This window comes from Somniosus microcephalus, chromosome 21, assembly GCF_052327205.1.
Source record: "Somniosus microcephalus isolate GS21.2 chromosome 21, FLI_Smic_1.0, whole genome shotgun sequence".
In the NCBI taxonomy this organism is placed as follows: Eukaryota; Metazoa; Chordata; class Chondrichthyes; order Squaliformes; family Somniosidae; genus Somniosus; species Somniosus microcephalus.
This window is the reverse complement of record NC_141007.1, coordinates 3,263,780-3,288,049: the sequence shown is the minus strand read 5'-3', so window position 1 is coordinate 3,288,049 and position 24,270 is coordinate 3,263,780. Positions and strand designations below refer to the sequence as shown.

General features: G+C 51.3%; 1 protein-coding gene across 1 annotated transcript in view; it reads left to right on the top strand.

Moving 5' to 3' along the window:
- LOC147102553 (protein HEATR9-like) overlaps window positions 1–23,438 on the top strand; it is a 162,308-nt gene extending 138,870 nt beyond the window's left edge. Inside the window, exons 14-15 of the mRNA XM_085964052.1 lie at window positions 14,978–15,069; window positions 23,188–23,438. Coding sequence (XP_085820178.1) covers window positions 14,978–15,069; window positions 23,188–23,269 — 174 coding nt within the window. The 3' untranslated portion in view covers window positions 23,270–23,438. The remainder of the gene's footprint in view (window positions 1–14,977; window positions 15,070–23,187) is intronic.
- The last annotated feature ends 832 nt before the right edge of the window (window positions 23,439–24,270 follow it).

Below are 24,270 nucleotides of genomic sequence, written 5' to 3'. Positions count from 1 at the left end.
ACTCCAACCTACCTCCCTCTGAACTTGCAGGACTCCGTTCTCTCCAATCCAACCCTAACATTATCATTAAACCTGCTGACAAGGGTGGTGCTGTTGTTGTTTGGCGAACCGACCTCTACCGTGCGGAAGCTGAACACCAACTCTCCAACAGCTCCTCCTACCTCCGCCTGGACCATGACCCCACTAGCAAACATCAAGCCATTGTTTCCAAGAACGTCACTGACCTCATCTCCTCTGGAGATCTTCCCTCCATGGCCGACAACCTCATAGTCCCCCAACGCCGCACAGCCCGCTTCTACCTCCTTCCCAAGATCCACAAACAACACTGCCCTGGTAGACCCATTGTTTCAGCCTGTCCTTGCCCCACAGAACTTATCTCTTCCTATCTCTACTCTATTTTTTCTCCCCTTGTCCAGTCTCTTCCCACCTACATTCGCGACTCTTCTGACGCCCTCCGTCACTTTAACAGTTTCCAGTTTCCTGGCCCCAACCGTCTCCTTTTCACCATGGACGTACAATCCCTCTACACCTCCATATCCCACCAGGACGGCCTTAGGGCGCTCCGTTTCTTCCTTGAACAGAGGCCCAACCAGTCCCCATCCACCACCACCCTCCTCCGCCTGGCTGAACTTGTTCTCACATTGAACAACTTCTCCTCTGACTCCACTCACTTCCTCCAAAGTAAAGGTGTTGCTATGGGAACCCGCATGGGCCCTAGCTATGCCTGCCTGTTCATGGGATATGTGGAACATTCTTTGTTCCAGTCATACTCAGGTCCCCTCCCTCACCTCTTTTTCCGGTACATCGATGACTGTATCGGTGCCGTTTCCTGCTCTCGCCCTGAACTAGACAATTTCATTCACTTTACTTCCAATTTCCACCCTTCCCTCACCTTCACATGGTCCATCTCCAACTCTTCCCTTCCCTTCCTTGACTTCTCCGTCTCCATTTCTGGCGATCGGCTTTCGACAAACATCCACTACAAGCCCACCGACTCCCACAGCTACCTGGACTACACTTCCTCCCACCCCGCTTCCTGTAAGGACTCTATTCCATTCTCCCAGTTTCTCCGGCTCCGTTGCGTCTGTTCTGACGATGCCACCTTCCACACCAGTGCTTCCGACATGTCTTCCTTTTTCCTCAACCGAGGATTCCCCTCTACTGTGGTTGACACGGCCCTTGACCATGTCCGTTCTATTTCCCGCACTTCTGCTCTCACCCCTTCCCCTCCCTCCCAGAACCACGATAGGGTTCCCCTTGTCCTCACCTTTCACCCCACCAGCCTCCACATTCAACGGATCATCCTCCGCCATTTACGCAACCTCCAACGTGATCCCACCACCAAACACATCTTCCCCTCACCTCCCCTTTCAGCATTCCGAAGGGACCGCTCCCTCCGCGACACCCTGGTCCACTCCTCAATCACCCCCAACAGCCCTGCTCCTTCACCTGGCACCTTCCCGTGAAAGCGCAGGAGATGCAACACCTGCCCCTATACCTCCTCCCTTCCCACTGTCCAGGGCCCCAAACACCCCTTCCAGGTGAAACAACGATTTACTTGTACTTCTTGCTATCTAGTATACTGTATTCACTGCTCACGATGCGGTCACCTCTACATTGGGGAGACCAAACGCAGATTGGGTGACCGCTTTGCGGAACACCTCCGTTCAGTCTGTATGGGTGACCCTGAGCTTCCGGTCGCCTGTCACTTTAATTCTCCGCTTCACTCCCACTCTGATCTCTCTGTCCTCGGCCTATTACATTGTTCCAATGAAGCTCAACGTAAGCTCGAGGATCAGCACCTCATCTTTCAATTGGGCACTTTACAGCCTGCCGGACTCAACATCGAGTACAACAATTCAGATAATAATCCCTGCCCCCATTTTTCATGCTGTATTATTTTGCTATTCCCATTTGCAACATTTTCACAGTGTGTTCTTTCAATTCCTTCCTCCCCTCCGAACGCCCCCCCCCCCCCCCGCACCCCCGTCTCTGCGCCTGCTTAATATCTGTTACATCTCCAGCTTTTTCCAGTTCTGATGAAGGGTCCCAGACCTGAAACGTTAACTCCGTTTCTCCCTCCACGGATGTTGCCTGGCCTGCTGAGTATTTCCAGCATTTTCTGTTGTTTCAGATTTCCAGCATCCGCAGTATTTTGCTATTGTAAAAGGATAGGAAGGGATCGGTCACACTTCAGAGTATTCCACAGATCACCAAATAGTGGCAAGGAAGTGGAGGAAAAATATATAGGGAAATATATGAAACGAGTAAAAAACACAGAATCTTAATCATGGGGGAAATTCAACTAACCCCAGATAAACTGGCAGGGAGAGGGTTATTTTTCATTCATTTTTTATGGGATGTGGGTGTCACTGGCGAGCCCAGCATTTATTGCCCATCCCTAGTTGCCCTTGAGAAGGTGGTGGTGAGCCGCCTTCTTGAACGACTGCAGTCCGTGTGGTGAAGGTGCTCCCACAGTGCTGTTAGGGAGGGAGTTCCAGGATTTTGACCCAGCGACGATGAAGGAATGCCGATATATTTCCAAGTCAGGATGGTGTGTGATTTGGAGGGGAACTTGGAGGTGGTGGTGTTCCTGTGCGCCTGCTGCCCTTGTCCTTCTAGGTGGTAGAGGTCGCGGATTTGGGAGGTGCTGCTGAAGGAGCCTTGGTGAGTTGCTGCAGTGCATCTTGTAGATGGTACACACTGCAGCCACGGTGCGCCAGTGGTGGAGGGAGTGAATGTTGAAGGTGGTGGATGGGGTGCCAATCAAATGGGCTGCTTTGTCCTGGATGGTGTTGAGCTTCTTGAGTGTTGTTGGAGCTGCACTCATCCAGGGAAGCGGTGTGCGGGTCAGGACGAGCGGTGTGCGGGTCAGGGCGCGTGGAGTGCGGGTCGGGTGAGGGCGTGATGAGTGCGAGTCGGGTCAGGGCGCGCGGAGTGCGGGTCTGGTCAAGGTCAGGGCGCGCGGAGTCCGGGTCGGGTCAGGGCGCACTGAGTGCGGGTTGGGTCAGGGCGTGCGGAGTCCGGGTCAGGGCGTGCGGAGTCCGGGTCAGGGCGTGCGGAGTCCGGGTCAGGGCGTGCGGAGTCCGGGTCAGGGCGTGCGGAGTCCGGGTCAGGTAGCAGAGTGGATTCAAAGCTAGTTACAGACAGAAAACAGAGGGCAGGGGTTAAAGGAAGTTTCTGAGATTGTTGGAAAGTGGGAAGTGATGTCCCACAGGGATCGCGAGCTGGGTCCACTACTGTTCACCAAATACAGAAACCATTTGGACTCAGGAATTGGCAGTATGGTGTTGAAATTTGCAGATGATACCAAATCGGGGTTTATAACTCATAATGTGGAAGACTGTGCCAATATACTGGAAGAACATTTTAATTTAAGATAATTGGCAAAAGAACAAGACGGGAGGTGAGGAGACTTTTTTTTTTATGCGGAGAATGATGATCTGAAATGTATTACCTGAAAGGCTGGTGGAAGCAAAGTCAATAATAACTTTCAAGAAGGAATTGGAGATCTAATTGAAGGGGAGAAAGCTCAGGGGAAAGGGCAGGGGAGTGGGGCTCATTGGAGAGCTCGTTCAAAGAGCCGGCATAGGCACGGTGGGCTGAATGGCCTCCTTCTGTGCTGAGATTCTATAACATACTGTAATCACGTTGCAGAGTGGGCAGATAAATGGCAAATAAAATTCAATATCACAAAGTTGGAGGAATAAGGAGGCCACTTATTCCTTTAATGGTAATGAGCTAAATGGGATGGAGGACCAAAGAGATCTGGGAATACAGATACACGAATAATTAAACGTAGGAACAGAGGTTGATAAGGCCAGAAAGAGTGCAAACCAAATGCTGCAGCTTATTTCAAGAGAAATAGAACAGAAAAGCAGAGAGGTAGTGTTAAATTTATATAAAATTCCAGTTAGACCACATGTGGAGTACTGTGCACAGTCCTGGACTCCAAACGACAAAAAGGATATTGAAGAACTGGGGAAAGTGCAGAAAGGATTTACAAGGATGTTAGCAGAATTGAGAGGATGCAACTTATCAGGAAAGATTGAGCAGGCTCGGGATCTTTTCTCTGGAAAAGGGAAAATGAAGAGATGTGATAGAGGTCTTTAAAATGATGGAGGAGTTCAATAGGATGGATGTGGAGAAACTGAGTCTACGTGTGGGTGAGACTAGAACAAGGGGGAATAATACAAAATAGTCACTAACAAATCAAATAAAGTATTTAGGAGAAATGTCCTTACACAGAGAGTGGTGAGAATGTGGAACTCGCTGCCACAGAGTGCATGAAGCAGACGGCACTGATATATTTAAGGAAAGGCTTGATGAGGGAGAAGGGAATAGAGGGACATGGGGCAGGGGGGAATAGAGGGGTACAGGGGGGAATCGAGGGGTACCAGGGGGGAATAGAGGGGTACCGGGGGAGATAGAGGGGGGGCAGGGGGGAATAGAGGGGGGTACCGGGGGGGATAGAGGGGTACCGGGGGGGATAGAGGGGTACAGGGGGGATAGAGGGGTACCGGGGGGATAGAGGGGTACAGGGGGAATAGAGGGACATGGGGCACGGGGGGGAATAGAGGGGTATGGGGGAATAGAGGGGTATGGGGGAATAGAGGGGTATGGGGGAGATAGTGGGGTACAGGGGGAAAAGTGGGGTACAGGGGGAATAGAGGGGTACAGGGGGAATAGAGGGGTACAGGGTGATGCGCTATTAATTACTCATAAAAGACGGAGAGTTAGGAGAGTAACTAAAAGGCTTTTATTAACAAAGAACAGAGCATGCCTCTCGTGGTTGACTGGTTTCCAAGAAGGCAGGGGGCTGCAGAGCAGTCACCTTTATACCTGGGCATGTGGGTGGAGCCAGGGGCGGAGCCAGCTGAGGCATGCATAGATACAACAGTGTGCAACAACAACAACAACAGTGAACAACAATAACAGTGGTTTACCACATTCACCCCTTGTTTAAAATTGAGTCCGGCGGGGTGAAGTGTACTAAAGGTTCGTGTAAGTAAGTCTATCAGGTGGCCTTGTATGCCGTCCTGATCGTCGTGGTGATGGTGCAGCATCCAACGTTGAATCTGGCGTCTCATTGAGTGGTTGTGTGGTCAATGACGGGCCCTGGGGCTGCGGCATGCCATCTACAGGAGTTGGGTTGTGGGTAGTGGTGGATGGCAATGGTAGTGTTTCAGGGGCACCCGAAGGTGCGAGGTCTCGTATGGAGACTGTGTCCTCCCGCCCGTCCGGGTACGCCACGTAAGCATACTGGGGGTTGGCGTGGAGGAGGCTCACCCTCTCGACCAGGGGGTCCGTTTTATGGGACCTCACGTGCTTCCGCAGTAGGACGGGTCCTGGAGACGTCAGCCATGTCGGTAGCGAGGTCCCCGATGTGGACTTCCTGGGGAAAGTGAACATTTTTTCATGGGGGGTGGCATTGGTGGCCGTACAAAGCAGTGACTGAATGGAGTGGAGCGCTGCAGGGAGGACCTCCTGCCAGCGAGAGGTCGGAAGGCCCTTAGATTTTAAGTTTAAGAGGACGGCCTTCCAAACCGTCGCGTTCTCCCTTTCCACCTGGCCGTTCCCCCGGGGGTTGTAGCTGGTGGTTCTGCTTGTAGCAATACCTCTCGTGAGCAGGTACTGACGGAGTTCGTCGCTCATAAAGGATGAGCCCCGGTCGCTATGGATATAGCTAGGGAAGCCGAACAAGGCGAAAAGGTCATTCAGACATTTAATGACTGTGGTACTGGTCATGTCTGGGCAAGGGATGGCAAACGGGAAACGGGAGTACTCATCAATTATGTTGAGGAAGTACACGTTGCGGTCAGAGGAGGGGAGGGGCCCTTTAAAATCGACGCTCAGGCGCTCGAAGGGGCGCGTGGCCTTGATCAGGCTTGCTCTGTCTGGCCTATAAAAATGTGGTTTGCACTCGGCACAGATTTGGCAGTTCCTGGTCATGGTCCTGACCTCCTCGATGGAGTAGGGCAGGTTACGGGATTTGATGAAATGGAAGAACCTGGTGACCCCCGGGTGGCAGAGGTCATTGTGGAGGGTCTGCAGTCTATCAACCTGCGCGTTGGCGCATGTACCACGTGATAGGGCATCTGGGGGCTCATTGAGTTTCCCGGGCCGGTACAAGATATCGTAATTGTAGGTGGAGAGTTCAATTCTCCACCTCAAGATCTTGTCGTTCTTGATTTTGCCCCTCTGCTTATTATTAAACATAAAAGCTACTGAACGCTGGTCCGTGAGCAGGGTAAATCGTTTTCCGGCCAGGTAATGCCTCCAATGTCGCACCGCTTCCACAATGGCCTGGGCCTCCTTTTCGACAGAGGAGTGTCGAATCTCGGGGCCCTGGAGGGTCCTTGAGAAAAAGGCCACTGGTCTCCCCGCCTGGTTAAGGGTTGCAGCTAGGGCGAAGTCGGATGCGTCGCTCTCCACTTGGAAAGGGATGGACTCATCCACTGCGTGCATTGTGGCCTTCGCAATATCTCCTTTTATGAGAGTGAAGGCTGCACATGCCTCTGCTGTCAGGGGGAAGGAGGTGGACTTGATGAGGGGTCTGGCTTTGTCCGCATAGTTGGGCACCCACTGAGCATAGTAAGAGAAAAACCCTAGGCATCTCTTCAGTGCTTTTTGGCAGTGGGGGAGGGGGAGCTCCATAAGGGGGCGCATTCTGTCGGGGTCGGGGCCGATGACTCCGTTCTCCACTACGCAGCCAAGAATGGCGAGGCGCGTGGTGCGAAACATACATTTGTCCTTGTTGTATGTTAGATTCAGCCGCTGGGCCGTACGGAGGAATTTCTCTCGGTTAACGTCATGGTCCTGCTGGTCGTGGCCGCAGATGGTGACGTTGTCTAGATAGGGGAAGGTGGCCTGCAGCGCGTTCTGGTCAACCATTCGGTCCATCTCCCTTTGGAAGACCGAAACCCCGTTGGTGACGCCGAAAGGGACTCGGAGGAAGTGGTAGAGACGACCGTCAGCTTCAAAAGCTGTGTACTGGCGGTCCTCAGCCCTGATGGGGAGCTGGTGGTATGCCGACTTCAGATCAATCGTCGAGAACACCCGGTATTGTGCTATCTGATTGACCATGTCAGATATGCGGGGGAGTGGGTATGCATCTAACTGGGTGTAGCGATTGATCGTCTGGCTGTAGTCAATAACTAGGCGCTGTTTTTCGCCAGTCTTCACTACCACCACTTGTGCTCGCCATGGGCTAGTGCTACCCTCAATAATCCCTTCCTTCAGGAGTCTTGCTACTTCGGATTTAATGAAACACCTATCCCCGGCACTGTACCGCCTGCTTTTGGTAGCGATGGGCTTACAGTCGCGGGTGAGGTTAGGGAACAAGGGGGGGGTGAGACTTTAAGCGTGGAGAGGCTGCAAATGGTGCGCGGCGGGCGATTTAAAAGCTGCTGGCTGCAGACTGTGAGTGGGGGGAGGGGTCCGCCGTACGCTAATGTGACACTTTTAAGGTGGCACTGAAAATCCAACCCCAGTAGAACGGCAGCGCAGAGATGGGACAGGACAAGAAGTTTAAAATTTTTGTATTCTGTGCCCCTTACTGAAAGGGTCACTACACAGTAGCCACCAACGTCTGCTGAATGGGATTTGGAAGCCATAGAGATCCGATGGCGCGTTGGCAGGACCGGGAGAGAGTAACTGCGCACCGTGTCGGGGTGGATAAAGCTCTCCGTGCTCCCGCTGTCGAAGGCAGGTAGTGGCGCGGCCGTTTACCGTAATGTCCATCATGGACCTGGACAGTTGGTGAGGGAGAGATTGGTCCAGCGTCACGCAGGCCAGCGTATGGTCGAGCGAGTCGCTGTGGTCGTCAGACGAGGCGGTGGTTGAGTCCGGGTCACCCGCGATTGAAGTTGGAGGCGTCCAAGATGGCGGACAAAATGGCTGCACCCATGATCCCGATCCCCACGCGGCTGGAGGTGTCCAAGATGGCTGCCCCCACGGTTCACACGCGGCGCTGCTGGCGTTAGCGGTTTTACCTTTGCAGGCGCTGACGTAGTGTCCTTTCTTCCCGCAGCCAGAGCAGGTAGCGTTTTTCGCCGGGCAGCGTGCTCTGGGGTGTTTTGCCTGGCCACAAAAGTAACATTTCGGGCCCTTGGACATCACTGCAGCAGTTGGTGCCGGGGGGTGGCGGTCCCATGACCCAAGGTTGCGGCGTCCACGGTGCGGAGCGGTTAGGGGAGAATGCGTCCATATTCCGGTGGGCCGCGTCTAGCGAGAGCGCGAGGGACACTGCCTTCTTCAGGTCGATTTTGCCCTTCTCCAGCAGTCTCTGCCGGGAGTAGTCGGACTTGAGGCCCGCAACGAAAGCATCTCGGATAAGTCCCTCCGTGTGTGTCGCGGCCGATACCTTTTTACAATCGCAGGCTCGGCCGAGTATCTGTAGTGCCCGTAGGAATGCCTCCACCGATTCCCCGGACTGCTGTTTGCGGGATCTCGGGAGGTGTCTGGCATAAACCGTATTTACCGGGCGTGTGTATTGTCCTTTTAGCAGATTGATAGCCACCGCGTAGGTAGTCGCGTCCTGGATGAGCGTGTAGACTTGGTGGCCCGCCTTGGAGGCCAGGATTTTTAGTTTGTTTCCATCTAGTGTCACGGCTGAGGCTTCCGGGTAAGCTTCGAAGCAACGCAGCCATTGAGCGAACTTGGTAGATGAACCCGCCTCTTGAGGGTCTAGGTCCAGGCATGTTGGTCTGAGGGCATGCAGCAGCGCCTGCTGCTCAGTGTTTGGTGCCGTCGTTAGCTGCAGCGCCTGCTGCTCAGCGTTTGGTGCCGACATTTTGTTTTTGTTAATAAAATTGATGCGCTATTAATTACTCATAAAAGACGGAGAGTTAGGAGAGTAACTAAAAGGCTTTTATTAACAAAGAACAGAGCATGCCTCTCGTGGTTGACTGGTTTCCAAGAAGGCAGGGGGCTGCAGAGCAGTCACCTTTATACCTGGGCATGTGGGTGGAGCCAGGGGCGGAGCCAGCTGAGGCATGCATAGATACAACAGTGTGCAACAACAACAACAACAGTGAACAACAATAACAGTGGCTTACCACATGGGGAATAGAGGGGTACAGGGGGGTTAGAGGGGTACAGGGGGGTTAGAGGGGTACAGGGGGGTTAGAGGGGTACAGGGGGGTTAGAGGGGTACGGGGGGAACAGAGGGTTACGGGGGGGGAACAGAGGGTTACGGGGGGGGAACAGAGGGTTACGGGGGGGGAACAGAGGGTTACGGGGGGGGAACAGAGGGTTACGGGGGGGGAACAGAGGGTTACTGGGGGGGACAGAGGGTTACGGGGGGGGACAGAGGGTTACGGGGGGGGGACGGGGGGACAGGGGGGGAACAGAGGGGTACAGGTTTTATGAAGGGGAAGTCATGTTTGACAAATTTGCTGGAGTTCTTTGAGGAAGTAACATATAGGGTGGATAAAGGGGAACCAGTGGACGTAGTGTATTTAGACTTCCAAAAGGCATTTGAGAAGGTGCCACACAAAAAATTATTGCTTAAGATAAAAAATCACGGGATTGGGGGTAATATTCTGGCATGGATAGAGGATTGGCTATCTAACAGAAGGCAGAGAGTTGGGATAAATGGTTCATTCTCAGACTGGCAATCAGTAACTAGTGGTGTTCCGCAGGGGTCAGTGCTGGGTCCCCAACTCTTTACAATCTATATTAACGATTTGGAGGAGGGGACCGAGTGTAACATATCAAAGTTTGCAGGTGATACTAAGATGGGAGGGAAAGTAGTGAGTGAGGAGGACATAAAAAACCTGCAAGGGGACATAGACAGGCTAAGTAAGTGGGCAGAGATTTGGCAGATGGAATACAATACTGGAAAGTGTGAAGTTATGCACTTTGGCAGGAAAAATCGTAGAGCAAGTTATTATCTTAATGGCAAGAAACTGGAAAGTACTGAAGTACAAAGGGATCTGGGGGTCCTGGTGCACAAAACTCAAAAGGTTAGTATGCAGGTGCAGCAAGTGATTAAGAAGGCCAATGGAATGTTGGCTTTCATTGCTAGGGGGATAGAATATAAAAATAGGGAGGTATTGCTTCAGTTGTACAAGGTATTGGTGAGACCGCACCTGGAGTACTGCATACAGTTTTGGTGTCCATACTTAAGAAAAGACATACTTGCTCTCGAGTCAGTACAAAGAAGGTTCACTCGGTTAATCCCGGGGATGAGGGGATGGACATATGAGGAGAGGTTGAGTAGATTGGGACTCTACTCATTGGAGTTCAGAAGAATGAGAGGCGATCTTATTGAAACATATAAGATTGTGAAGGGGTTGGATCGGGTGGATGCGGGGAGGATGTTCCCGATGATGGGTGAAACTAGAACTAGGGGGCATAGTCTTAGAATAAGGGGCTGCTCTTTCAAAACTGAGATGAGGAGGAACTACTTCACTCAGAGGGTGGTAGGTCCATGGAATATGCTGCCCCAAAAAGCTGTGGAAGCTACATCATTACATAAATTTAAAACAGAAATAGACAGTTTCCTAGAAGTAAAGGGAATAAAGGGTTATGGGGAGTGGGCAGGAATTTGGACATGAGTCTAGGTTCGGATCGGTCATGGCCCTGTGGGTAGCGGAGCGGGCCCAGGGGCCATGTAGCCTGATCCTGCTCCTATTTCGTGTGTCTAATTCTGTTAGATTCAGGAGATGGTTCAGTGATAGTGGATTGGCGGTTAGGATCAGATCAGCCATGATCTTATTGAATGGCGGAGCAGGCTCGAGGGGCCGATTGGCCTACTCCTGCTCCTAGTTCTTATGTTCTAATGTTAGGGGGCACAGAGGGGTACAGGGGGAATACAGGAGTACAGGGGGGGAACATAGGGGTACAGGGGCGGGAACATAGGGGTACAGGGGGGGTACGGGGGGGAACAGAGGGGTACAGGGGGGGAACAGGGGGGGACCAGAGGGGCTACCGGGGGGACCAGAGGGGCTACCGGGGGGACCAGAGGGGTACGGGGCAGGGTGTGAATGGAGGGGTACAGCGGCAGGGTGTGAATAGAGGGGTACAGGGGCAGGGTGAGAATAGAGGGGTACCGGGGGGAATAGAGGGGTACCGGGGGGAATAGAGGGGTACCGGGGCAGGGTGTGAAAGGCATCTCCCAATGCAGCATTCAGCTGCAAAGAGCTGAATTCCTGGCCGTGCTGAGTTAATTCATCTCAGCTGGGCTGGCAGTAGAGGCTGTTACAATGGGCCTGGGTGCCCCCCGGGGTGGGGGAGGGGGGAGTCGGCCCCCTGGGGTGGGGGAGGAGGGAGTCAGCCCCTGGGGTGGGGAGGGGAGCGTTGCCCCCTGGGGTGGGGGAGTCAGCCCCCTGGGGTGGAGGAGTCAGCCCCTGGGGTGGGGGAGGGGGGAGTCGCCCCCGGGGTGGGGGGGGAGCGTCGTCCCCCGAGGTGGGGGAGGGGGGAGTCAGCCCCTGGTGTGGGGAGGGGAGCATCGCCCCCGGGGTAGGGGGGAGCGTCGTCCCCCGGAGGGGGGAGTCAGTCCCTGGGGTGGGGGAGGGGAGCGTCGCCCCCTGGGGTGGGGGAGGGGGGAGTCGGCCCCTGGGGCGGGGGAGAGGAGTTTCGCCCCCTGGGGTGGGGGAGGGGGGAGTCGGCCCCTGGTGTGGGGGAGGGGGGAGTCGGCCTGGGGTGGGGGAGGGGGGAGTCGGCCCCCTAGGGTGGGGGATGGGTGCTTCTCTCCCTGGGGTGGGGGAGGGGGGAGTCGGCCTGGGGTGGGGGAGGGGGGAGTCGGCCCCCTGGGGTGGGGGATGGGAGCGTCTCCCCCTGGGGTGGGGGAGGGGAGTGTCGCCCCCTGGGGTGGGGGAGGGGGAGTTGGCCTGGGGTGGGGGAGGAGGGAGTCGGCCCCCTGGGGTGGGGGATGGGAGCATCTCCCCCTGGGGTGGGGGAGGGGAGCGTCGCCCCCTGGGGTGGGGGTGGGGGGGAGTCGGGCCCCTGGGGTGGGGGGAGTCGGCCCCCTGGGGTGGGGGAGGGGAGTGTCACCCCCTGGGGAGGGGGGGGGGAGAGTCGGCCCCCTGGGTTGGGGGAGGGGGGGAGTCGGCCCCCTGGGTTGGGGGAGGGGGGAGTCGGCCCCCTGGGTTGGGGGAGGGGGGAGTCGGCCCCCTGGGTTGGGGGAGCGGGGAGCCGGCCCCCTGGGTTGGGGGAGGGGGGGAGTCGGCCTGGGGCGGGGGAGGGGGGAGTCGGCCCCCTGGGGCGGGGGAGGGGGGAGTCGGCCTGGGGGAGGGGGAGGGGGGGAGTCGGCCCCCTGGGGCGGGGGAGGGGGGGAGTCGGCCCCCCTGGGGCGGGGGGAGGGGGGAGTCGGCCTGGGGCGGGGGAGGGGGGAGTCGGCCCCCTGGGGCGGGGGAGGGGGGAGTCGGGGGGAGTCGGCCCCCTGGGGTGGGGGAGGGGGGAGTCGGCCTGGGGTGGGGGAGGAGGGAGTCGGCCCCCTGGGGTGGGGGATGGGAGCATCTCCCCCTGGGGGTGGGGGAGGGGAGTGTCGCCCCCTGGGGTGGGGGTGGGGGGAGTCGGGCCCCTGGGGTGGGGGGAGTCGGCCCCCTGGAGTGGGGGAGGGGAGTGTCACCCCCTGGGGTGGGGGGGGAGAGTCGGCCCCCTGGGTTGGGGGAGGGGGGAGTCGGCCCCCTGGGTCGGGGGAGGGGGGAGTCGGCCCCCTGGGTCGGGGGAGGGGGGAGTCGGCCCCCTGGGGCGGGGGAGGGGGGAGTCGGCCCCCCTGGGGCGGGGGAGGGGGGAGTCGGCCCCCTGGGGCGGGGGAGGGGGGAGTCGGCCCCCTGGGGCGGGGGAGGGGGGGAGTCGGCCCCCTGGGGTGGGGGAGGGGGGAGTCGGCCTGGGGGTGGGGGAGGGGGCGTTGGCCAAAGACCCACTCCTGCTCCAAAGAGTGCCCACTGACTGCTGCTGGGAAGTGTGATGTGGGTGGACACCTTGTGAGGGCAGGATGATGCTGGGTTGGGTGCAATGCCCCCTCCATGGTGGAGTTAACCTGCCAAGCTCACACATGGAGAATAGGCAGTTGGATGGGTTGGCACGGGGCACTAAGACCTGTGGGACTCTACCCCAGGTACAGCCAGCCCAACATTCCTCTTTTTAATTCATTCTGTCGCTGGCAAGGCCAGCATTTATTGTCCATCCCTAATTGCCCCTTGAGAAGGTGGTGGTGAGCCGCCTTCTTGACCTGCTGCAGTCCGTGTGGTGAAGGTACTCCCACAGTGCTGTTAGGGAGGGAGTTCCAGGATTTTGACCCAGCGACGATGAAGGATCGGCGATATACTTCCAAGGGATGGTGTGTGACTTGGAGCTGGTGGTGTTCCCATGCGCCTGCTGCCCTTGTCCTTCTAGGTGGTAGAGGTCGCGGGTTTGGGAGGTGCTGCCGAAGAAGCCTTGGCGAGTTGCTGCAGTGCATCTTGTAGATGGTGCACACTGCAGCCACGGTACGCCGGTGGTGGAGGGAGTGCAAGTTTGAGGTGGTGGATTATACAAACTTTATCAGTTAAAGCTCAGAGCTGGAGGGGCTGTATGCTGCAAACTGCCCCATCACAGAGATTAGACGGCTAGAGTTCATGTCCATACAATCTATGGGCTTGATAGTCACGCCAAATTAATCATTTCTCCGCGAGATGATTGTATAAATAGTTTCTTTTGTACGAGTTCTAGGCTTGTTGAGGGACTGCTCTCCTTTCTGCTCTGTTATCTTGGTTCAATTCAGCTCTGGGTGATGAGAGAAAAGTCCTACTCATCCAAGTGAGCATGGGGCACAGCAGTAAACAGGCCCTAATACTGCACTAAATCTCACTCAGGTCGTAGGGCGGCTGAACATAAGAACATAAGAATTAGGAGCAGGAGTCGGCCATTCGGCCCCTCGAGCCTGCTCCGCCATTCAATAAGATCATGGCTGATCATCGACCTCAACTCCACTTTCCCGCCCAATCCCCATATCCCTTGATTCCCCTAGAGTCCAAAAATCTATCGATCTCAGCCTTGAATGTACTCAACGACTGAGCCTCCACAGCCCTCTGGGGAAGAGAATTCCAAAGATTCACAACCCTCTGAGTGAAGAAATTCCTCCTCATCTCAGTCTTAAATGGCCGACCCCTTATCCTGAGACTGTGACCCCTGGTTCTAGACACTCCAGCCAGGGGAAACAATCTCTCAGCATCTACCCTGTCAATCCCCCTCGGAATCTTGTATGTTTCAATGAGATCACCTCTCATTCTTCTAAACTCCAGAGAGTATCGGCCCATTCTACTCAATCTCTTATCATAGGACAGTCCTCTCATCCCAGGAATCAATCTAGTGAACCTTCGTTGCACCGCCTCCAAGGCAAGTATATCCTTCCTCAGATAAGACCAAAACTGTGCACAGTACTCCAGGTGTGGGCAATGGAAAAATGTCTCTCTGGTGCCGTAGATGGGGCTCTGGGAGTGTTTGATGGGACAGTGTAGAGGGAGCTTTACTCTGTATCTAACCCGTGCTGTACCTGCCCTGGGTGTGTTTGATGGGACAGTGTAGAGGGAGCTTTACTCTGTATCTAACCCGTGCTGTACCTGCCCTGGGAGTGTTGGATGGGACAGTGTAGAGGGAGCTTTACTCTGTATCTAACCCATGCTGTACCTGCCCTGGGAGTGTTGGATGGGACAGTGTAGAGGGAGCTTTACTCTGTATCTAACCCGTGCTGTACCTGCCCTGGGAGTGTTGGATGGGACAGTGTAGAGGTAGTTTACTTTGTATCTAACTTGTGCTGTACTATAAGGTGTCCAATTTTCTGGCCCTAACATCCCTCAATATGATGAGGACAAAGGAAGCAAAAGATAAAATCCCAGCCTGTTCTCTGACGTGCTGTTGGGTGCATTCTTTAACTTTTATCTGTTTAGATCCTACGTGCTCCGCCTATCCTCGGTCTGTCCTGACCTCCTGTATCTAGTTGGACTCCACTGTGCCTGTTTTGGATAATGTATCCTATTTCTTGCAGATAATACGGACCTTTGCTCGACTGCATCTGAGTGAGGTCCAAGTGAAGCGCAGCCTGTTGAATCGACAGTTTGTCGAGGGACCACTGGCCAGGTACTGTAGGGGAAAGAGCTAAAGGCTCCCAGACAGGAGAAGGACACAGCGCTGTTGGTAAATGCAGGGAGTGAGGCCCTCGGCTCGATTCCCAGTCTGTGCGAAGGTAGCTGATCTCAGCCAGGGCAGAGTAGGGCCTCTTCCATTCTCCGACTTAGAGAATGGGGAAATCAGCCCAGGTCCCCCACTCCCGACCTCGTCGCTCTGCTGGGGAGTAACTGTGTAGGTCTCGGGCTTGGCTGGCATGCCCCCCACGGGCTAACAGCCAGCAGATACTCACCGTCTGTGCTCACACGTGGGATATGGCTACTTTGCAAGGTGACAGAGGGCCCTCTGCATGGGTTGGGGGTTTCAGGAGGGAAGGAAAGTTGGAAGATAAAAATAAACTTTAACACTAAAGTGAGAAAGCATGTTTCTCCATCGAGATGAGCCTCCCTCCCTGCACCAATCAATATTCAGAGAGCAGGAAGGTGATCCGCTGCTACTAAACCAGTCATTAGGAGGTGTACAGGAGCCACTAGGTATTGGTCAGGGAAGGCCCTTGTGTCTGCTTGGTGGTTCTCAGGGTTGGCATTGGCAAAGATTGGAAGTCATGTTGGGAAAACCCACATAAGTGGAAGAAGATGGTGTCAGCATTCTGGTTACCAGCTTGTGGGCGTTGGGCCACACCAAATGGCATGGCTGCTGATTCAAGACGCTTAGCTCGGTGTCTAACTTTATTAGGTCCCAGGTCCACCCCAACTTAACCAAGCAGTGCATTCATAGATTACAACTTTGACAAGTTATGAGCTTTCTAGCCATTGTGTAGTCACAACTCAGGACACCTCGCCTAGGCAGAATCCAACTCTCAGTCCAAATCCTGCTCTCTCGAAGTGCCAGCAAACTAATCTGCTCCCTCTCCTTTGAATACAATCATTCTCGTTGTTACCTTGTTCAGCTGGCTGTGGCACACTGGCTCCCACACAGGAGTAGACCTACAGTTAGTGCAGAGGCTTAATTCTTCGCTGAGCTTTCTCAAGATGGTAGACTGAATTAATTCCTTTCTTTGTCTCGTATTTTCTATTAGCCCTCTGTTGCTTAACCTTATCTTTCTGTTCTGGCTCAAAGACATATTTTCCCATTTTCTAGCCAGTTTGATGTCAGACACTACGTCACTGTCTATATGTCTTATCTGAAGCTAACTTCACTTACCCACGATATCTGTGTTAGCCATATTGTCACTGTTTAATGCTAAAACCTATATAGAAGTATGTTTTCCAACAGCAGGTGTGGTAAACCTAGTTCTTATGGTAAGATTGCAACCCAGAGGTCGTGAGTTCAAATCCCACCCTGTGAAATTGTGAAATTGAATTCAATAAGTTTGTGGGCTGGCATCAGAAAATGACCACGAGAAGCGATTGGGTGGTCAGCTGTGGCTCAGTGGGCAGCACTCTCGCCTCTTGAGTCAGATGGTTGTGGGTTCAAACCCCACTCCAGAGACTTGAGCACAAAATCTAGGCTGACACTCCCAATGCTGAGGGAGTGTTGGAGGCGCTGTCTTTCAGATGAGACATTAAACCGAGGCCCCATCTGCCCTCTTGGATAGACGTAAAAGATCCCGCGGGCAGTATTTCAAAGAATAGCAGGGGAGTCTTGGCTAACTTTTATCCTTCAACCAGTATCACTAAAACCAGCTTATCTGGTCGTGTATCTGATTGCTGTGTGTGGAGCTTTACTGTACACACATTGCCTGCTGCGTTTCCCTACATTACAACAGTGATTGCACTTCAAAAGTACTTCATTGGGTGTGAAGCACTTGCAGATGTCCTGAGGACATGAAAGGCACTATAGAAATGCAAGTCTTTCACTTATTAAAAATCCAACTGATTCACTAATGGCCCTACCCGGTCTGGCTTACACATGACTCCAGTCTCACTCTGTGGTTTGTATTGATTTCTTTGTGGGTTCAATGACGAGACATTTATGAAAGAGAATGTCTTTTAATCTAAAGCCTGTTCAACTCTTTATACAGCATTTACAGGAGACACCATGCTAGTGATGCATCTAGAACAAAACTGAAACTAAACTGAACTGTCTTGCTTGTCTCTGTCACATGCCCTCTGCTGGTCAGGCACAAGCAATCAATACATGCAAACATGCTGTTAAGGCATCATAATCGAACAGGCAAATACCATCTCTATTTGCTGATATCATTACATCTCCTTTTCTTAAAACAAAAGTATTTTACTTTTAACTAACAACATGTTTTCTTTGTATTAATCTGCATTTTAACTGTAACACTTAATGAACTTACATTATCATTATCATGATCAAGGTTTTTTAACCTTGCTTTGTGTGTTCACATGAAATATGCCAATACGCTAGAACTTGAAGAAAGAATAAGATAACATTACTTCCTTCTATAACAATAGTCCTTAAATTTGCTCAATGAGTCTCTCCGGAGGCTTCACGTGTCTTGAGGATTTTCTGATTGATTGTCCTTGAATCTGAGTTGTTGCCTCAGATGATTGGTTCTCAGCTGTGTGATCAGGTTGTTCAACAGTATCAGTCTCTTGACCTGCTGTGGCTGGTCCCATGAGAAGATCTCGACGATTTCTTCTCAGAACAGCACCCTCATCTGTCTGAATGGTGTATGATCTTGGTTGAACTTCACTCAGGACAGTTCCCTTCTGAGTCCATGTGTTTGTTTTGTCTTTGAACCTTACTTGGTCACCAGTGTGGAGTTCAGGTAGGTTTTGTGTTCCTCTGTCATAGTAGTACTTTTGCTTTTCTTTCTGTTCTTTGAACTTCCTCACTTTCTCCCCCTCTTTTGTTATCAGGAGGTTCTCCGGGATGGGTAGGTTTGACCTTAGCCGACATCCCATCAGGAGTTGGGCTGGTGACATACCACACTCGAGCGGTGTTGTGTGGTATACAAGCATGCTCTGGTAGAAGTCAGTTCCACTGTCTTTTGCCTTGTACATCAGTCTTTTCACTGTCTGGACCGATTTTTCCACTAGACCATTGGACTGTGGAAAGTGAGGACTTGACTTGGCAAAGTGTCGGAAACTTGCATTGTAAAACTGGGGTCCGTTGTCTGTGAAGACCTCGCTTGCCACGCCATGTCTGGAGAATATGGCTTTCATACATGTTATCACAGCATCTGCAGTGGTGGTGTACAGTCTACAAACCTCTGGATACAGGGAGTAATAGTCTGTGACTACAAGATAGTCCTTCCCTTGACATACGAATAGGTCAGCGCCTACCTTCTGGTAAGGTCTGTCTGGCGCTGGGTGTGGTTTTAGTGGTTCTACCGGATTGCTTGCTCGATATTTCAGGCATATTGTGCAGTTTGACATCTCATTTGTCACATCTTGGTTGATTCGTGGCCAGTACATCACCTCTCGTGCTCTTTTCTTACACTTTTCGATTCCCAGATGTCCTCCATGGATCTTTTTTAACATCTCTTTTCTCAGACTCTTTGGGATAACTATTTTACTTCCTTTGTAGATGATGTCTTCGACCACTGATAGTTCCGCCCTGCAGTTCCAGTACTCTGCCATGTCACGTGAGCAGTCTTGCTTCATGTTGGGCCATCCATCCAAGATGCTTTTTCTCAGTCGTCTCATTGTTTCATCATTGTTTGTCTCAGTCTTTATGAGCTCCATTTTTGCATCTGCTATGGGCAGTGCACTTGTGATCATGTCCACGTAGGCGTTCACTTTTTCATCCATTGTGGTGTTTGCGGGCTCACTTGGGTCAACAGCTCTGGACAACGTGTCTGCTGTATACATCAGTTTACCCGGTGTGTACGCAACATTCAGTGTATAGCGTTGCAGCCTGATCATCATTCTTTGTATTCTAAGCGGACAGCTATTTAGCGGCTTTTGGAACAATGCAATCAAGGGCTTATGGTCAGTCTCTACACTGATTGCTTGTCCTGCCACAAACTGGTGAAATCTTTCACAGGCGTATGTGATGCTGAGCAGCTCCTTTTCTATTTGAGCATATCGCGTCTCCGCGTCTGTCATTGAGCGCGATGCATATGCAATAGGTTGCCAGTAGTCATATTGTTGCAGAAGAACGGCACCGAGCCCACTCTGTGATGCATCTGATGATATCTTGATGGGTCTCGCTGGGTCATAAAACCTCAGAACTGGTTCCTCTGTGAGCAGTTTCTTTAGATCACTCCATGACTTCTCATGCTCATGATTCCATTCCCATTCTATGTTCTTTTCAGTTAGTCTTCTCAGTGGTGCCATCTTTTCTGAGAGGTTGGATATGAATTTCCCCATGTAGTTGATCATTCCATTAAACCTCTGCATGTCCTTTTTGCATTGTGACTTTGGCATATTCTCAATGGCGGACACCTTTCTGGGATCTGGTCTGATGCCCTCACTGCTAAGGATATCTCCCACGAATGTCAGTTCTGTCACCCCGAGCTGGCATTTCTCTCTATTCAGCTTCAGGTTTGTTTTCCTTGTTGCTTCCAGCACTTTTTTCAGTCTCTCGTCATGCTCCATTCTCGTGGTTCCCCATACTATGATGTCATCCATTGATGTATCAACTCCCTCCAGGTGCTCATAGATCATATGGATAGTTTTGTGATACACTTCAGGAGCTGAGGCAATGCCAAATGGTAACCTTGGGAATCTGTATCTGCCAAATGGACTGTTGAACGTGCACAGTCTTGAACTTGCTTCGTCCAATTTCATCTGCCAAAATCCTGATGATGCATCTAACTTGCTGAAGTACTTTGCATTTGCAAACTGTGCCATGATTTCCTCACGTGTAGGAAGCTTGAAGTGCTCTCTCTTTATTGCTCTGTTTAGATCTCTTGGATCCAGGCAAATTCTGAGCTTTCCATTCTTTTTGTCCACTACGACGAGGGAACTCACCCACTCAGTTGGCTCATCTATCTTCCGAATCACGTTCAGGCTTTCCATCCTGTCCAACTCTGCCTTCAGTTGCTTTTGAAGAGCAAACGGGACTTTTCTGCATGGATGTATGACCGGTGTCATACTTTTATCTACTCTGATCGTGTGTTCTCCTGGAATGCAGCCTAGACCCTTAAATAGGTCGTTGTACTCTTTCATGAGTTCATCATAGACTGTCTCTCCTTCGCTTTCCACAACGAGGACTCTCTTTACCAGGTTCAGTCTCTCTCAGGCTTTTAAACCTAGTATGGCTTGCACATCCTTTGGCACCACGATTAATGCTAGCGTGTGCTCTCTGTCCTTGTGTGTTACTTTGACAATGCATCTTCCTTTCACTGGTATATCGGTACCTGAGTATCCTGTCACTTTCACTTTTATTCCATGTATCTTTGGTCTGGGTCTAATTTTCTTAAAATCAGTCTCTGGTATCACATTAACTTGTGCTCCAGTATCCAATTTAAATGGAATGTGTATGTCATTCACTTTTAGTGTCAACATCCAGTCTCTTTCTTCTTTTTTGTTTTCAGACACAACATCTACATAGAACTCCTCTATGTCGCTTTCATCTACTGCATGGACCTTGCTTTGTTGCATTTGGTTCTTACAGCAACGGGCATAATGGTTGTTCTTGTTGCAACTATTGCATGTTTTACCATATGCTGGACACTTTCTTGGTGGATGCTGTGTACCGCATCGACTACATGACTTTCGATTGTCCCTTTCATTTTCGTTCGCTGGCCACGCCTCTTTTTTCACATTGGCGTTCTTTTTGTTAAACGGTTTGTGTCCGTTCTTACTCACTGCATCCACATTGCAGCTACTGTCACTGAACAGCTCCTTTGCCTGCAACTTCACAGTCTCTGTAGCCCTACACAGTGCTATGGCTTTTCCCAGGTCTAGATCTTGCTCTCTTAGCAGTCTTTCCCTTAGACCATTATCTGGAATACCACACACCAGTCTGTCTTTTATCAGCGAGTCTGTCAGTCCCCCAAATTCACACGATTTGCTTCTGTTTCTCAGTTCAGTCACATACTGATCAATAGTCTCACCCGTTTTCTGTACACATGTGAAAAATCTGTGCCTCTCAAATGTCACATTATGTTTAAGTATGCAGTAGGCCTCAAACTGTTCCATTATTTTATCAGTTTCATTTTGTCTCCATCAGCAGCGAATGTGAAGTTATTATACACCTCCAGCGCTTCATCACCCACGACATGTAAGAACAGTGACGATTTCCTTTTATTACTTTTCTCATCAGCTCCGATTGCCGCTAAATACAACCCCACACGTTGTTTGAACCTCCTCCAATTTTCAGCCACATTACCTGTCAACTGAAGCTTCACCGGTGGGTGTAAACCTTCCATTTTTCACTTCGTTAGCTATTCTCCAATGGTAAGCAACGATGTTCTCTTTTGGCTTGTTAATTTGTGGAGAGCTGATTTAACTTCAGATTTTTTCTCTTCATCTCTCAATCACTTCTGACACCATGTATTGATTTCTTTGTGGGTTCAATGACGAGACATTTATGAAAGAGAATGTCTTTTAATCTAAAGTCTGTTCAACTCTTTATACAGCATTTACAGGAGACATCATGCTAGTGATGCATCTAGAACGAAACTGAAACTAAACTGAACTGCCTTGCTTCTCTCTATCACATGCCCTCTGCTGGTCAGGCACAAGCAATCAATACATGCAAACATGCTGTTAAGGCATCATAATCGAACAGGCAAATACCATCTCTATTTGCTGATATCATTACATGGTTGACTCTTGGGGTAACTGGGAATGGGCCTGGCCAATGTTGCCCACATCCCAAGAACAACTTTAAAAAAAAAAAAAGTACATTCTGCTAAACATCCGCAGGCCCTCAGTGTAATGAAGAGGTATCTCTCCAACCATTGTCCCTCGGTGACCTTTTGTTGTTGGGAGCAGCCTTTCTGTGCACACTGTTCTGTGAGACTGTGACTGGGAACAGTGATGGTGAGTAGGTTCTCCACGTGTGCTGTTACTGGAGCAGCGTATCACATTTTTGCCACCTTGCTTCATGGAGAACAATCACAGGTGGTTTTACATTATAGTCCGACAGCGAGTGTGTCCAGCAGTAGACTGTACCTGCCATAAGAACATGAGAAACAGGAGCAGGAGTCGGCCATTCGGCCCCTCGAGCCTGCTCTGCCATTCAGTAAGATCATGGCTGATCTGATCTTGGCCTCAACTCCACTTCCCTGCCCGCTCCCCATAACCCTCGACTCCCCTGTAGCTCAAATATCTGTCTATCTCAGCCTTGAATATATTCAATGACTCAGACTCCACAGCTCTCCGGGGTAGAGAATTCCAAAGATTCACGACCTTCTGAGAAGAAATTCCTCCTCATCTCCGTCTTAAATGGGTGACCCCTTATTCTGAAACTATGCCCCCTAGGTCTAGATTCCCCACGGGGGAAACATCCTCTCAGCATCTACCCTGTTGAGCCCCTTCAGAATCTTATATGTTTCAGTAAGATCACCTCTCATTCTTCTAAACTCCAATGAGTATCGGCCCAACCTGCTCAACCTTTCTTCATAAGACAACCCCTTCATCTCCGGAATCAACCTTGTGAACCTTCTCTGAACTGCCTCCAATGCAAGTATATCCCTCCTTAAATAAGGAGACCAAAACTGTACGCAGTACTCCAGGTGTGGTCTCACCAATGCCCTGTACAGCTGTAGCAGGACTTCCCTACTTTTATACTCCATCCCCCTTTGCAATAAAGGCCAACATTCCATTTGCCTTCCTAATTACTTGCTGTACCTGCATGCTAACTTATTGAACTCGAGTGAATTAAGGATTCAAACTTGGTGTTAATGGGAGACCTTCCCTAAAGGCCTGAGCTCTGTTTCAAAGGGATCTTTATGAAGAGATCTTTATTTGATCAACCGGGTGTCCGACAAATGTTTGGAAACCCATCACCACATCTAAGAGTCCCTAAAACGAGTTACTGAGGATTTCCACACAGGTAGGGTTTCTGTTTTCCTGGTACTGAGTGCCCATGGGGACACAGCCCTGTTGCCCAGGCCTCTGTCTCAGCCACTCCCTGTGGCAAAGACATGATCAACAATTCTCTGTCTGTAAACCAGATTCTTTAGCTTTGGTCTGGAATTCAAAATTATTACTTTATTCTCATTTATAATATGCAAATAATCCATTGTTTCCTTTATTACAGAGAGGCGGCTAAAGCAATGTGGAGCCTTGAACATCCATCTGGTTATCAGAAGGTGACCTTTCCATCCCTCAATGTCAACTAGGAGAGATGCCACACTGCCACCTCAAGGTGCTATCGTGGGACACTGAGGCACTGCCACACTGCATTTACACTCATTTCACATTTGAGTTGGCTTGGTTCTCAGTACAACACAAACCTGAAGTTTACTATTTTGATATTAAAACAGGATAAGTGTCCTTTCTGGCTGTGGTAAAATCCCCAATCGCATCTCCTTAATTGTCCTCTTTATATTGACAAGTGTTGGAAACAGTGGACAGACATCTAGGGATCCAAGCACAGAAATCACTCAAAACTGGTGGACAGGCACAAAAAATAATTAAAAAGGCGAATGGAATGTTGACATTTATCTCAGGGGGCTGGAATACAAAGGAGTGGAAATTATGTTAGTTATATAAAGCTCTGGTCAGACCCCATCTGGACACTGCATTCAGTTCTGGGCACCGCCCCTCAGGAAGGATATATTGGCCTTGGAGCAAGTACAATGCTGATTTACTAGAATTATACCAAGGCTATTTCTATGTGACTGTGATAAAGATAAACTATCCCTCCTCGTCCTTCTCGACCTGTCTGCAGACTTTGACACAGTTGACCACTCCATCCACCTCCAATGCCTCTCCACTGTCATCCAGCTGGGTGGGACTGCACTCACCTGGTTCCATTCTTATCTCTTTAATCGCAACCAGAGAATCTCCTGCAATGGCTTCTCTTCCCGCTCCCACACTGTTACCTCTGGTGTCTACATGCTCTCTATCACTCTCTCTGATCCCCGATTCTCTCTCTCTCTCTCTCTCTCTCTAATCCCCGATGTTCTCTCTCTCTCTCTCTCTCTCTCTCTCTCTGATCCCCGATTCTCTCTCTCTCTCTCTCTCTAATCCCCGATGTTCTCTCTCTCTCTATCACTCTCTCTAATCCCCGATGTTCTCTCTCTCTCTCTCTCTCTCTCTCTAATCCCCGATGTTCTCTCTCTCGCTCTCTCTCTGATCCCCGATGTTCTCTCTCTCTCTCTAATCCCCATGTTCTCTC